At 36.8% G+C, this 15,600-nt stretch overlaps 1 protein-coding gene and 1 non-coding gene across 2 annotated transcripts; one reads left to right on the forward strand and one right to left on the reverse strand.

Annotated features, from left to right (window-relative positions):
* Positions 1-7,136: 7,136 nt before the first annotated feature.
* LOC103935542 (telomere repeat-binding protein 3-like) lies at positions 7,137-12,401 on the forward strand. Its single transcript, XM_009345317.2, has 10 exons — positions 7,137-7,493; positions 8,664-8,811; positions 8,921-9,761; positions 9,858-10,043; positions 10,155-10,217; positions 10,309-10,388; positions 10,595-10,830; positions 11,273-11,590; positions 11,686-11,749; positions 11,903-12,401. The coding sequence occupies exons 2-10, from the start codon at positions 8,731-8,733 to the stop codon at positions 12,065-12,067; spliced, it is 2,034 nt and encodes a 677-aa protein (XP_009343592.1). The 5' UTR covers positions 7,137-7,493; positions 8,664-8,730; the 3' UTR covers positions 12,068-12,401.
* A 2,710-nt stretch (positions 12,402-15,111) lies between these two features.
* On the reverse strand, positions 15,112-15,262 carry LOC125480273. Its single transcript, XR_007260651.1, has one exon. It is a non-coding gene; the product is annotated as a U4 spliceosomal RNA (small nuclear RNA).
* Positions 15,263-15,600: the final 338 nt, after the last annotated feature.

Below are 15,600 nucleotides of genomic sequence, written 5' to 3' on the forward strand. Positions count from 1 at the left end.
CAATGGAACAGCTAGCTAGCCAAAGCTTGGGCGGAGCAACCATAGGCAGGCATTGATCGACAGAATGTTCACAATTAGCTAGCAATCACGTGCTTTTTTCTTTTGTTCTGGATCATATCACCTTTCCATGCACCATATATTACACGTAAATCTTTTATTAATTCTCTTTATTTAATATTAATCCATCAAATCTCTTTCATGTTATTTGTTTGCAATATTAATTCCTCCCTTGTAAATACGCCCTTGTCGTTGCCTTTGGGGACATGTCTGATTCCACACTTTTCGATTTATTTTTGAGCAAACACACTCTCACAATCCCACTTGGTTCCCAATTTGTTGTCAAGTAATTGGCATGATCCATTTGTTTAGTACACTCACCCCTACTTAATTCATTTACTTTTGTCTTTAAGTGACTTGACAACTATCACTTGTGTAATTGGTTTTTTCTTCTTTAAAAAAGTATCAACGGGCGGTTTCGTTAATTATGACAGTCCCTCCTTCTGGGGATTGAAAAGACTCATAGAAACTTTTCAGCCTCCTCTAACTACCATCGTGTGATTCATCAGTGCAAAGAATTGAAAGCAAAACATGCCGTGTGGATACAAACCTGGAATTTATCCCTAACCACTGAACCATCTCGTGGTGGTTATGATTGATGATTACCTAATTGTGTATATACTATATTTCTATCAAGATTTATAGTTGGCATTTTGTTGTATGTCCTCATTAAATTCTAATTACAAAACAAAAATTTCCATCCTTATAATCATAAAATGGATTAATTAATAGTGTCATCTTAGTGATTTCTCTTAAGACACCATTATTCGTTTGCTAGTGTGACTAAAACGTTCCAACCCCGTCACACATGATCAGTAGGATAATAACTTATGCACAATGTGTATATCCTTTCGTTTTCTAGTACTCATCATGCAACGTGCCTAAAGAGTGCAAAAGAAATATCACTGAACTTGTATTAAAGAAATAAAGAGGTACACACTTGTGACATTCAATTAATTTTTTTCAATGAGTAGGAGAAACATGTTGTATCATCATGAGTAAATATTTTATCTACAAGACTCTTAAAGATGAGACTTGTTTGCCGTTAGTACAACAATATAGTATTATTTTTCACTCACTTGACTTGGATTATTACAACGGTGAGGCTGTGCAATTTTTTTCTTTTGTAGTTTTAACATAGGATTAATTTAAGAATATTATAAATCGAAGTGGTGTGTCCAAAGAAATATGTATGTTTAAGTATAGTATCCAAACGCTAGCAAATTATGATATTGATCTCACTCTTTCTCCTTAGTATAAATAATATTATTTGTTAAAAAATAAAAATACGGCATCCAAACAAATATAGAAAGTTTTAACGAAAAATCATATTTTTACCTTTTCCTGATACTATTCATCACATCTTTATTTATCTTTTTTTCATTAAAACTTAATTTTTTTAAAATTTTTTGTTAGTTTTCCTACGAATATGGTGTCCGCATAAAAAATTGTGTATACAAATCTCTTTTTGTAACCTTTTACGCACAAAATGTGATTGGCTCGTATAAAAAGCAAAAGGGTGACCGGTTACCGGGCACGTTGGCGGGAGTGGCAGGACAGTTATTGTGGGTTTCTTGAAGAAAGCGAAGGAAGCGTGTAAGACAACTGCCAATCCAGACAGTTTGACGGGATAACCTTTTCTACGCACCACCCATTCGAATCCCATCATCGTAACTAACGCCGTCAAATATTCTCTGCCTTAATCCATCGTTCTTCCACTACCACCACTTCTTCTTTATCCATGTCCGACTGCGACTGACGACAGATTATGGAAAAGTGTCGCACAAACTCCACGTGGCGAAACATCGTAATCTTATTTAGTTGTGTGGTGTTAAAACTATTGGTTTAGTTTAACTCGTTTTAGCCCATTGATTTGTTCTTATGTTTATGTGGTTTTACTACGGGCTAGTATATGAAAAAAAATGTTATTTTTAGAAGCAGATATAGAGCCGCTTTTCGCTTTCTACTTTGTACTTTTTGCTTTTTGTTTTGGTCCTAATTTTTAAAAAAAAACTGCTTTTAAAATAATTCCAACAATGTCAAACTAACCTTAACCCTAATCAAATCATTAAACAAAATATTTTCAAAACATGCCTAAGCCTCTACAAGGTCCCTTAATGAGGGATGAATTGTCGTCGTGTCATTTTAATTACATAACATGACGTGACGTGAGAGATAAAGAAAAAAAATCGTCCATTGTATGCTAGCTATAATCCCACAAATCACCTTGAGTAAAACTTGGTCGGAAACTTCGTAATACGTGAAAGGAGTTGAAATCAAATATTCTCTGCCTTAATCCATCGTTTTTCCGCTACCACCACTTCTTTATTCATGTCCAACTGCGACTGACGACAAGTCATGGGAAAGTGTCGCACAATTTCCACGTGGCGAAACCTCATAATCTTAATTAGCCATGTGATGTTAAAACCATTGGTTTAGTTTAACGCGTTTTAGGCCATTGATTTGTTCTTAGGTTTATGCGGTTTTACTACGGACTAGTTTATGGTTGCTCTGTTGTGAGAAAAAAAAAATGTTCTTTTTAGAAGCAGAGATAAAGTTGCTTTCTACTTTCTGCTTTAGCCCTAACTTTTTTAAAAACCTGCTTTAAAAATAATTTCAACAATGTCAAACCGACCCTACCCCAATTGAACCATTAAACAAAATATTCTCAAAACATGCCTTAGCCTCTACAGCGTCCCTTAATGAGGGAAGGGTCTTGCCTGTTAATGAGAAACACAGTAATTTTTTTCTGTAATATCCGTCATGTTATTTTAATTACATGACGTGACATGAGAGATAAATAAAAAAAATTAAAAAAAAAAAAAAAAAAAAGTTGTTCATTGTATGCTAGCTAGAATCCCCTCGTACGAATCACCTTGAGTAAAACTTGGTTGGAAACTTCGTACTACGTGAAAGGAATTGAAATCAAAAGGTTCTATTAATGAGCCTGATGCTGTAACATGTGTTCCTACCATGTGGTAAGGCAGTTGCCACTCAAGTTTTCCTTCTTACGATGGTCTAAGTAACTGACAACCTTAACTTGTGCGTGAAGATTAATAACTCTTATACGAGTATTGCCACGCACACCCAAATATCATATTTTTGCATTCACTTTATAACTAAAAGAACGACATCAATCCATGTAAAGTGAGTGAAAAAATATAGGGTAAATCATATTTCGCATCCTCAATTTTAGGTCACAAATAAATTCATACCTCATATTTTGAGCATTGAAATGTCATACATTTGTTAGTCAGTCCATCAATTTATGATTCGTTGCAATGTCATACCTCTGTTAGTCAGTCCTTTAATTTGATAGTTAAATAATGATGTGCCGCCTATGGGTCCCACATTATTACTAATGCGAAGTCAAATTTGTGCTACGGGGACAAACTGATTTTTTTTTTTTAGGGTATAAACAACCAATTAAAATTATATCAACTTATGAAAATGGAATGGCAGTGCAGCAACGAATTTCGTGATCTCCTTGCGGATAAGTGTATAATTACTTATAATCTCCCTGTTCTAATTAAAATAAGAATAATCTTATTAGTGACGGGATCCGGAGCTAGATGCTTGGATTAACCACTGCAAGCTGTTGCATAGGAACACACTCACTGTTATTATATTAACAAGTTGGCATAATTTCCCCCCCCCCCCCCCCCCACACACACACACATATATATATATATATATATAGATATATATGTGATAGGTTAAATCCGTTTTTTAATGTAAATAATAGGCCCGTATACTCTTTAAAAACTCTATACAAATATAACTATGATTTGAATTAATTAATTAATGGAACTTAGTTGATGCTAACATTGGTTTGAAGTGTATTTTCATAAGGCTTCTTTTTTGCAATGCCTTTGGAACTCGACTTGAATTTCACTTTGCTTTTCGAATTTAATTACTTCATTTTATCATCTGAAACTCAATTTTTTAGTCAATTTACCATTTTTAGTCAAAAAATCGAGGCCCACTTAATGATGATGTGTCGTTTCTAAGTGTATAAGCCTTTTTGTAATTTGATTAGACAAAAAAAAAACCTTAGAATATACAATTACAAATTATTGGGGTGATTCCATTTTTGATGCGCTCTATATATATATTAAGTTGAAGGTTTATGAATCCACATGATCACATGCCTATAGTCCATAGATATGTATAGATATGTATATATATGGGGCATGCCAAAAGGTTAAACATTTTATTCTTGTAATATTCGTATATTCTAAGATCGATCCATCACGGATCCACGAGTAATATACTACCATTGAGTTTTACCGTGTGTTTCTTTCTTCGACTAATTTTATACTGCAGATTAATTAGAGCTGGTAAAAAGCAAAGGGGCTTTTTTTTTGGGTAAAAAAAGCAAAAGGAAATTAACCAATACTCCACCTTCCTCTTTTACAAAATAAAGCCAAGTCTAAGTGAGTGATGATACGAAGATGAAACGTTTTGTTTCCGGCTCAAACTTTCCTCCCTCCAAGTAATTTCAATGTAAATTAGTGTTGAATATCACTTATACTACAAAAAAAAAAAAAAAAAAAAAAAAAAAAAACTAGCTAAATAATAACAAGAACATATTCAATATATTTAGTTTAAAACTTAGTTTGACGTATATCACATAATGTTTTAACATATTTTTTTTAACAAGCGATATTATCTACAATAAAGGGGAGGGGGTGGGCTTAGCCTCACAATGGTTTAGAAATAATATAATTCAAATTCGTCTTTGACAATAATCGAACATAATACATTTTAATACAAACTTATTTAACTGTCGGAAAATAAAAGACCATTTAAGTATAATATTGTCGCAAACAACCTCTCATGAAAAGGAAAGCATTTCCCTGCAACAAGTTAGTTATGTTGAAATACTTAAAACTTCTTAATTTTTTGTCAAATGATAGATTTTATTCAATCAAGTTTAATAGATAAGTTTACATCATTCATAAGAATATTAAAAAGAAAGTCAGGACCAATATAACCAAATATAAGACCCTCCTGTCGATTGAATGAAAGCCGCTACGGCATGTGCTTCTTTGTTGGGTCGAAACACTTAACTTAATTGGTGCTTATTTTGCTAACTAAATAAATGTACCAACTACCAATACACATTTGGTAACAAAATTTAATTGGTGCTTATTTTGCTAACTCAATAAATGCATCTTATTTAGTAAACGGGAGATTCAGCGGGGCCAAATTTAAATGCTGCCTCATTTTGGCAACAAAATTAAACACAAATTTGGTAAGCATATCATACCTAAAAGAGACACTTATTTTGAAAAACTATGTTTTTTAGCAAAATAGTTTTGAGATTGACATACCTTTTCAATTTGGTCCATGAGATTTAAAATTGATAGAACTAGTTCCTAGTTTTGTCCACCATTAATCATTTTAGTCATTCTATAAAAAATTTCCGTTAAATAAGAAAAATGAAAAAATACCCTTAATTTTCGTCATATCAGTTTGGCCCATCATTTATTAACTTGAGGGTATATTGTCACTTTGGTTTTATTTAACGAAGAATTTTTATGGAATGACTAAAATGATTGATATTGGACAAACTCAGAGATCACTTATATCGATTTTAAATCTCATGGTTCAAAGTGAGAAGTTATGTCAATCTCAAGGAGCATTTTGGATAAAAAGCCAAAAAATTACTATGCATGATAGTAATATCACATTGCATGTCGTTCGTATGTTATGAGCGTATGCAAACTAGAATAATGTTAGGTGTACTAAATGATGTTGCACGAATTAAATTTGTACTTTAGTTTAATTTGAAATTTGATTAATAATTGTTATAAAAATTTATATAATGTATAATGTGTCGCATTATTTGATGCACAAATTTGATGTGTAGTATTGTGACATCTCACATCGCCTAGGGGAGTGATCCTTATATGTATATTCCCATCCCTACCTAGCACGAGGCTTTTTGGGAGCTCACTGGCTTCGGGTTCCATCGGAACTCCGAAGTTAAGCGAGTAGCACGCGAGAGCAATCCCATGATGGGTGACCCACTGGGAAGTTCTCGTGTGAGTTCCCAGAAACAAAACCATGAGGGTGTGTTGGGAGCTCAAAGCGGACAATATCGTGCTACGGTGGAGTTGAGTCCGGGAAGTGATCCCGCCCAGGTCGGGATGTGACAAATACCGCCACGAAATTATAGTAATTATAGAGTTTGTAAGTTTTGTATTATTTTTAAAGGTGTAGGGTGTAAGTTTTAATATTAACAATTGCAACTGTGAATAAAAAATAGGATACCAAACGTGGTTAAAACCTTTTTCAGTGACCAATTCAAACATTTTTGTGTTGAAATGACTTGGAGAGAATCACTTGCAAACCAACACGTACATATAAATACATGATTCAGCCATCAAAACCAAATCCATTTGAGTCGTCAATACAAATCGACCGCAAAAGGACATACTATACTACAAACAAACTAAAACGCTCATGGAGAAAAACTAAGAAATGAGGTTACACTTGAGTTTCAAAATCGGCTCCTAGGCAACGACAATTTGATTGAAACTCCCGTCATCTAAATGTAGAAGCGAAAAAGAACGTTTTGCAAGAGAATTTATGACAGTTAAAATATAGATTCCCATTTACACCAACGTGAAGCTGGTGCTTGCTTATTCTACTTCCATTAAAGGATTTCCCCTAGTGGACCAAGCAATACAATAGCAAACGAGCTTGAGCCTCAAACTTTGTTATTGTCCTTGTTCATATTATTCTCTCCTCTCAATATTAATTAGTGCAAAATCTCTCTTTTTCATTTTCATTATCCGAACTAAAAAGAATAAAAATAGGAGACTTTTTTCGCTCTTTGTTTTCAACTTCTCACAAACTTCATGAATCTAAATTTGTGACCAATAAATTAAACAAAAACAACGACAAAAATATGACATGGTGTCGTGGATAGAGAGAGAGGTACACGTGGCAAGACACCCCATCTCCACCTGATTATGCGCGTGGATGGATGGGGTTTAGAAAAGGAGGAGGAAGAAGAGGAAGAACTGGTCCAAGAAAGAGAGAAAAAATAAGGAAAAAAAAGGAGAGGGGGTTTAGGGAATATGCAATTAGCCGGACATTATTGCCCTTTTACTGGCTCGCCCGGTTATGTGGTCAGAAAACCGTAGAGCTTATATAACAAGGGGTTTAAGGCCACTGTTTGTTCTGCATGGTTTTTGTATATACCAATTTATTACAATTTTACAATCAAATCAGACCTCTTTCGGGACTTGGGTTTTTCCTTTTTCCTTTTCACTGAGAGATTTGGAGACAGAACTACCAATTCTCATTTCCAATTCTCGCAGATCTCTTACACATTTCCCAGAATTTCTGTATTTTTTTCCTTTCCCGGAAAATTTGTAGATATGGTGTTAGATTTAACCCAGAAGAAGATCTTTGTCCAAGAGGTGAGTAAATCTAGTTTCTGTGCTGGATTTTGGTTTTCTTTGATGGGTTTTTTGTTGGATGCAATTTGGGATGAGTTTTTGGGAATTCTGCGTTGTTTTGGTCATTAACTGATGGGTTTTGCTTCGGTTTATCGTGTTTGTTTGGAATTTTGGGCAATTTGGTGTCTTCAATTGCTGCATGCAATTCGGAATTCCAATTGAGATCGGGATCTGATTGTAGAATTTGGGTCGTGTTTGGTTGTGCTGAATTGGGTTTGATTGAGAATTTGTGATCGTGATCAGAATCATGGGTTTTGTTTTGCATGGAGTCCATTTCTGTTGATCTGAGGTTTATGGGATTTTAGTTTTTTGTTTTGAATTCATCGCTGCGTAAAACAGATTACAAAATTAAGATCGGAATTGGCGTTGAATTTGTTATTGCTTTTGATGAATTTAATTGGATTTGCAATTCTTCAACTTCATGTTATGTATTTAATTTATCAAATGGGAATTGGTTTTTTGGGTTTTGGGTTTATGAATTTGAATGTAGTTTACATTTCTAAGTTCTTTGCTATGTTAAACAATTAGTTCAGATGTGATTGGAGTCTTAACTTCCAATTTGCTTCCTGTTCATGGCTGATATTGTATCTGTTCAATTACCTGGTATTTTCTTGCGAAAAGACCTTTGATTAGGGTTTTAAGATTTGGTTTATGATTCTCTACGTACCGTTATGTTTTCATTTCAAGCGTGGTTCAAGTCTTTCGAGTAGTTTTATATTCCAAATCTTACTGTGTTGGTTTTTGGTATTGTTCCTCAATCAATCTGAGGGATCTGTTTGATTTCTAAGAAATATGGGAAAGAATAGGCAATTGTATCTAGATGGGCGGTTTGGTGGTTTGGAGACTTGGAGAGCTAATCATGAGTTTTACGTTATTGATCACTGAGGCAGTCTATTCTTGCTATATTTTCTTATTTTAGTTAGGATATGCAGCTTTAAAGAAGGAACATTATATCGCTACAGTCTCATTGCTGGATTTTATTTTATGTTGGTTTCGATATGGTAGCATGATGTAGGATTCTGAATTTATTGTTATCTTCCTTTTGTGATCAATAAGATTTTGTTTCGACATTTTCGCCAAGCTAAGCCTGACACGTGTTCTTCTTTCTATGAAATGAATATCCGATGACAGTGAACTGGATGCGGGGGTGATGCTTTTTTGTGTTTGATGAGTTCAAATTGCCATGTATGCATGAGATATGGGGTTGAAGAAGAGGCTAGATTTTGGATTTAATGGCTTCCAGGTCCCTAATATACCTAGAGCTCCCAGATCAGCTAGGGTAAGTATTCGCCAAAATTCTAGGGTTGCTTTTCTGTGTTTTTCTTTCCTTTTTGGTTTTGGATGATAAACCCTGCATTGAATTCACCAATTTCTGTTACTGGTTTCAGAGGGGCCCACATAGGAAGTCCGTCGAGGATGGCCAAATCAGTGCATTTGAATTATTGGCTTCTTTAGCTGGCAAGTTGTTGCAGGAGAGTGAAAGTTCTGCCTCCAGTAATGCTTCTGAAGGAAATTTGCAGCCTGCCTTTGGCATAGATGTTAAGCAGGAAAGACAAGATGAACATAAACCTCTGAAAGAAGAGTGCCTTGATCAGGGAAGCTCTGAAGAAAGTGTTTCTTTAGGGCTGACATCCCAAAACATCAATCGGAAGGGTATTATAAAAGAATTTCCGCATGCCGACAGTGATACTGTTTTGGAACGCACTTCAGTTATTACAAGTTCTGACAGCTCTGCAAAAGCTGGGCGTCATGCTAAGTCTGTAATTTGCAGTAGCAGGCCCACATTTCAGAAATATTCTGGTAAGGTAGAGGGAGACTCCCCGGGTATTGTGGAGTCCTGTTATGGTAATGTAGCAACTGGAATTGAAGTACAGGGAGATAGTAAGCCGTTAGAAACTGGATCTTTGAAGATAGCTAACCCATGCAGTTCAAAGGATCCAACCGAACTGCATGCAAACTATCCTGCAATGCTCAATGGAGACAGCAATGTCAAATTGTCATTGTTCAGGGATCCTATTCCTAATGCTTCTTTTTCCAGGCATAAGAATGATATTGAATTAGGTAGTAGAGATGATGACGAAAACTTTTCTAGGTGCATTAAACCTAGCAATAGGGTGAAGGTCTTTAGGCCTCCACCACGTGTTGGAGGCCAAAAAATAAGGAAGTTACTGACATCCAAGTACTGGAAAGCGACTCCAAAGTTGAGGGAATTTGAACACTATAGATATGGTAAGTTTTTAATTAGTGCTTCGGTTAGTCTCATAAATATATATATATATATATGCGAATTCATTTAATGTTGAGCTTATGTTTTCGGTTTTCTAGATGGGGGAGTAAAACCTATTTATCACAAAAGGAAAACCTTTTACAACCGTGAAAGATCTCAACGTGACACTCTTTATAAGAGGAGGAAACTAGTTGACCGGAGTTCGGTAGTGACTTCTGATGGAGGGTTTAGTGGTGAAAGTGTTTCTAATTCACCTGATAACGGAGATAAAACTGGTCCAGCTGGTATGTTACATTGGCACAACTACGTAGATATTTTGTTGTTACTGTTCCCTTATGTGTTCTGGGGATAAGGCTTGTGGTTTCGTTTTGCTTAATAGTTGTTCTTCTGTGCAGCAAACGGAATATCAGCTGCAGTTATTGGTCATCAAGCATCTTTTCGCTCTGAGGAATCTCATGGTGATTAAAGTTTCGAAGATTTGGTGTCAAACACACTTCTTATTTGATTGTATTTAACCAGTATCACGGGGCGTTATCTTTCCTTGTGCAGTGAAATTGAGAATCAAATCCTTTAGGGTGCCAGAGCTAGTCATTGAGGTCCCAGAAACTGAAACTGTCGGTTCATTGAAGGTATTAACTCAACTGCTTTAGTTTTCGTACGTGCACTGGACACGAAATAGTTTATTGTCCATCCTGTTTACAATAAGAATGTTTCTCAAATGGCATGGAATATCCTTGTTATTCGCTAGTAGTGGGTCTTATTTTAGCAAGTAGTTGTTGACTATTCGTCACTTGTGGGCCTAAATATTTTACATTTGTGTTACGAAATTTTACAGAGGACAGTCATGGATGCAGTGAATGCCATACTTAGGGATGGATTAGGTGTTGGAGTACTTGTTCAAGGGAAAAAGATAACAGATGACTACAGAACTCTAATGCAGATGGGAATTTCTTCCAAAGACAGTTTGGATTCTCTGGATTTTATGTTGGAGCCTAGTCCCATGCAAGCCCTTCCATCTTTGTGTTTTGGCGACCCTCCTTCACTATCATGCGAGACAGTACTTGTGACCAGGTAATTGACGTGTTGTGAGAAGACCCTTGTCTTAAGTTGAATTTTTTTGATGGGCCATTTGGGTCGACTTTGTTTTCTTTCACAATTGTTGATCTGAGATAGTGTTCTTTTGCTGGAATTTATGACTTTCCTTTCTATATTTATTTAAGTCTTCAACCCGCTTATACTAATATATTTGAGGCTGTTTAGACAACTAATGGATGAATTTTCCCTCCGGTATGTGTTATTTGTTTTAGTATCATATATTCTTAATTAATAAAGTTTTGTAGGCAATAGTGTGTTAATTCTGCATAATGGTGGTTTTATGATTCCTGTGGAAAAAGTATTGAGCTTTAATCTCAATGGATAGGACAAGTTTTGGATTACGGGTCTGCTCTATTGACTTGAGTTACAGCTTATCACATATGTTCTCATTATAGCTAATATTGCATTGCTGTTTCAGGTCCCCAGGCACACCTGTTTTGGACTCTACTATGTCCGATGTGTTATCTGTCCTTTCTCCTATAACCAATTCAGGCTGTGTTGCTGAAACTAAGCATGAACCAGTTTCATCCCATATTGACATATTGACCGACAAAACAATGCTGGAATCCCAGGCGCTAGTTGCTATTCCAGAAATGAGCATGGAGCCACTAGCCGTAGTTCCTGTGAGCCAGAAAACTAAGCGATCAGAGCTTGCACAGCGGCGAACCAGGAGACCATTCTCTGTCTCAGAAGTTGAAGCATTGGTGACCGCAGTTGAGGAACTTGGCACTGGAAGGTGTGATTTTCTTTACCATGTAACAGAATCAGTGCGAGACATGTGATTCCATTTTGAAGGACATATAGTGGTTTAACAATGTTCTGAATTTGCAGGTGGCGCGATGTTAAATTGCGTGCATTTGAGAATGCAGATCATCGAACTTACGTGGACTTGAAGGTAAATTTTGTTTGTATGGTTGTCTATATCACTCAATCGTTTATTTGTTACTAGATTGATAAAGCAATTTTACATTGCAGCTGAGTGCTTCTCTGGAAAGCACAAGTTACTTGATTTATGTTGTATTTGATGTACTCTGGTGGTTTTATGCAGGATAAATGGAAAACCTTAGTCCACACGGCGAAAATCTCTCCTCAGCAAAGAAGGGGAGAGCCAGTCCCGCAGGAGCTTTTGGACCGAGTGTTGGCTGCCCATTCTTACTGGTGCCAACACCAAGCTAAGCAACACGGCAAGCACCCAGCCTTGCCGGCATTCTGAGATCACAGACCCACCCGACCGATTGGCATGGAGCTGAAAGGTATCCGATTGTATGATGTAGAAAAAAACAGGAAACGTTGACAGAAACAGGGAAAGAAGAAGACAAATGTACAAATGACCCGAAATTTGTGTAAAATCCTCACCCCCCACAGGTAAATTCAATTGCCGACGTCTCTATCTGAGGGAGGCCGGCAAATGTAAATGGTTCGCCGGAATAAAGATCAGCCTAACAGAAACTCACAGTTGTTTTAATTCAATTGAAATTTTATTTTATCATGTAATGTAGAGAAATGTGAATGTTCATCAACAGGAATAAACATTTAATAATCTTTAATTTGTTGCTTGTGTGTTAGTTCCATGTGGATGTGCTGTTACCTGCATTGCAAGTCAATCGAAGTCTTTGTTTTCAATTCAAAGATGGATTGCAAATGCGATGATTGAGTTGCGTGCAATTTACACCTTTTCTGTTGGACTAATTATTATTTTTTTATTTATAATTGGCCAACTAACTTGGGTGGTGGCTCTGACATGCTAGTACGTTTGGCACGTGCGAAATCACATGTGTGGATGAAGAAAAAAGAAGTTTATACAGTTGAGTTGTTAGTGTGTACTACTCAACTTCTTCTTGCCTCCTTACCTACGTATTTTGCATTGGTCAACAAAATCATAAGGAAGTAAGCTGGATCTAAAACACCTCAAAAAGGTACGGGCTCGGGTCACCTGGTTGTTTAGCGGGGTATGGAGGCGAATAATGCCCTTCAAGTATATACTGGATGTCACATGACTAATTGGTTTAGTAACTCTTAGTTTTCACTGTGATTGAAGGAGGTCTCATCTTAATTTCGATTTACTTGGATGCTATAATGAAATATATTTGTAATGATTTCGATACGAAAATGTGACCGAACAATGCACCATGTTGTGGGAGTGTTAACTAACTGTACATGTTATTGTCGGAAGCTCACAATAACACGCAAAACACGGCCTAAAATAGAAGTTGAATTATTGAAACAACGTTGTTCTATTTACCTATACGTGTGAAAGGGTGTTTTGAGAATTTGATCTCCTCACTCCTCTCATGGCTTTTTGGTCTTTGGGCCTTTGGTCAAAACCCAAAGGATAAAATAAAAAGAAAACATGAAGAAAAGGAATAACTTAAAAAGAGAGATTAAAATTGAGTTGAGTCTGGGGTGATTCGTATGAGTGCGTAACTAAAAAAACATTAAAGTAATTGATTGTGATAGACAGGAGTAAAGGGCTAATAGAGATATTCACACGCATGCGAGTGATTGTTACTCGGGTCTGATAGATTTATGAGACTCACATGCATCAACAGTTGACAGTTACTCACTCTCGTGAATACTAGCTCACATGCATCAAAATGTATTTATACATATATTGTAGGTTTTATTTTTCTGGGGTTTTGATGCATGAAAAATTCTGATACTCTCAGTGATATTAGTGTGAGAAAACCTGAGATACATACAAATTCGAAGCACATTGGAGCTTTTGAGTTCCGGTGCTGTGGAGTAAACTTGTAATCTCAGTGGTCACGGATCAATCTTTTGAGTGGATTTTATGGTTCCAGTAATGAGCTGTTGGAATTCAGGGAAGAACCTCTTGCAGCCTTGATGAATTAGAATCTGGATACTGGATTGAGAAATAGTAGTATGTTTCTTGATCAAAACTGTGCACCTCCCGTCCATCTTCGAGTAATTTGGGCCCGGATTTGAGCACGAATTCAGATGGGGATTCACCGGAGGACTCTGATTTTAGTAATGTAGTTCTCAAGTACATTAGACAAATTCTTATTGAAGAAGATAAAGAAGAAAGACCGAAATGTATCATGAGCCTGCAACACTTCAAAATGCAGACGCAATCGTTTTATGAGCTTCTTATTCTTCTTCCCCTTCTGATATGACTACTTATGTTGATCAGAACCATGAATCCGGGGATGAAATTCATCCTTCATGTTCCAGTCATTACACTACTACCTCTCGCAATACCAGTAGCATTAGGGATAGTCAGTTGTGCAAAATTTAAAAGAGGCTTGAGGAAGCGAGTAGGTTTCTTCCGAATGGTAATAGTCTGATAGTCGATTTGGAAAGTAACGTGTTCTTATTTAAAGAGGGAAGGCAGAGGCAATACGTATGGGAGCTGAGGCAGAGAAGAAGAACGAATACTCTTCCAAATGGTTATAGTCTGATAGTCGATTTGGAAAGTAACGCGTTCTTATTTAAAGAGGGGAAGGCAGAGGCTATACGTATGGGAGCTGAGGCAGAGAAGAAGAACGAATACTCTTCTGATCGTTTGAGGAAAAGGAAGAACCCTCATCATGAGGATGCGATTTTAGAAGGTGGGAGGAGTAACAAGCAATTAGCAGTATAAACCAAATCAACTGTGAGTAAATGGTTGACACGGTTTTCCTAAACTGTGGACAAGGAGAATCTCCTCTTTGTGAAACATTGCAGAGCGAGACAATCAAGAATGTACAACAACACGGTCAGTCGAAGGGGGGCAAATGGTAGAAAAGGCTGCGGAAAGAGGCAGGGAAAAAGGATGTGGCGTCGATTTGAGAATTTTTTTGACGCCTTGTGCACGAGCGGTCGCAGCTATTGATAAGAGGACTGGCAACGAGTTACTTAAGCAGATCAGACAACATTCTTCTCCTATGGCTATGGGAGACGCAATGCAGAGACTAGCTCCCTATTTTGCTCATGGAGGCACGCATGGCTGGATCCGGTACTCAGACATGCAAAAGACCTTTTGTCCAAGCCAGCATCAGATTGCTTATGGTTTTCAATGGCATCGCCTCATTCAACTTCTATCGTCTAGTCTAGGCCTAGTGGACCTCCATCAAACCTTCGGGTTTTACTGGGATTGAACTTCTAACTTCGACCAGGGCTTAACCGGGTTTACGGGATCGAACTTCTATTACCAGGATTTCGACCATCAGGACGGCACTCAAAAAGTTCCACTTGAACCACGCAATACGCTCGTTTGACTCGTTTACGAATTTGTAAATTTTATACTAAGAATTGCAGGGCTTTACCCCGAAGGGAGCCCTTCCAGAAATTCTCAAAGGCCAAGGCTGAACCCAGGCCAATGAGGGGGTTTGGAAATAGTTTTCAACCAGCAATAGACGCGCCTCGGTTAGAACCTCATAAGCTGCGTCATTGCCCCAAGCGCAAAGATGCTTAGCAAATCTGGCTTCTGGTCCTTTTTATAATCCCTCCACCAGCTTCTCCTTTATCAATTGGGCGATGTGGGACAACAGCAACAACTCTTATCTTACAATTGTGTTGTATTCTTCGCTTTCCCATTCAACGGCCACCGGCTTTATCCAACAAAATTGCGTTTTTATTATGGGTAATGATCTTTTGAACTTAAATGAGTTGCAATTTAGTTTTTCAATTACCCACCAAAGAATTTAGGGCTACTTTGATTTACACATTTTAGGTTGGGGAATGAGTTTTAATATGAGTACTAATTTTCTCACATTGCACCATTAGAAAAATATCATATTGATGTAT

This window comes from the organism of the source record quoted next, unplaced genomic scaffold (assembly GCF_019419815.1).
Source record: "Pyrus x bretschneideri cultivar Hongxiangsu unplaced genomic scaffold, Pyrus_bretschneideri_v1 Contig32, whole genome shotgun sequence".
NCBI lineage: Eukaryota > Viridiplantae > Streptophyta > Magnoliopsida > Rosales > Rosaceae > Pyrus > Pyrus x bretschneideri.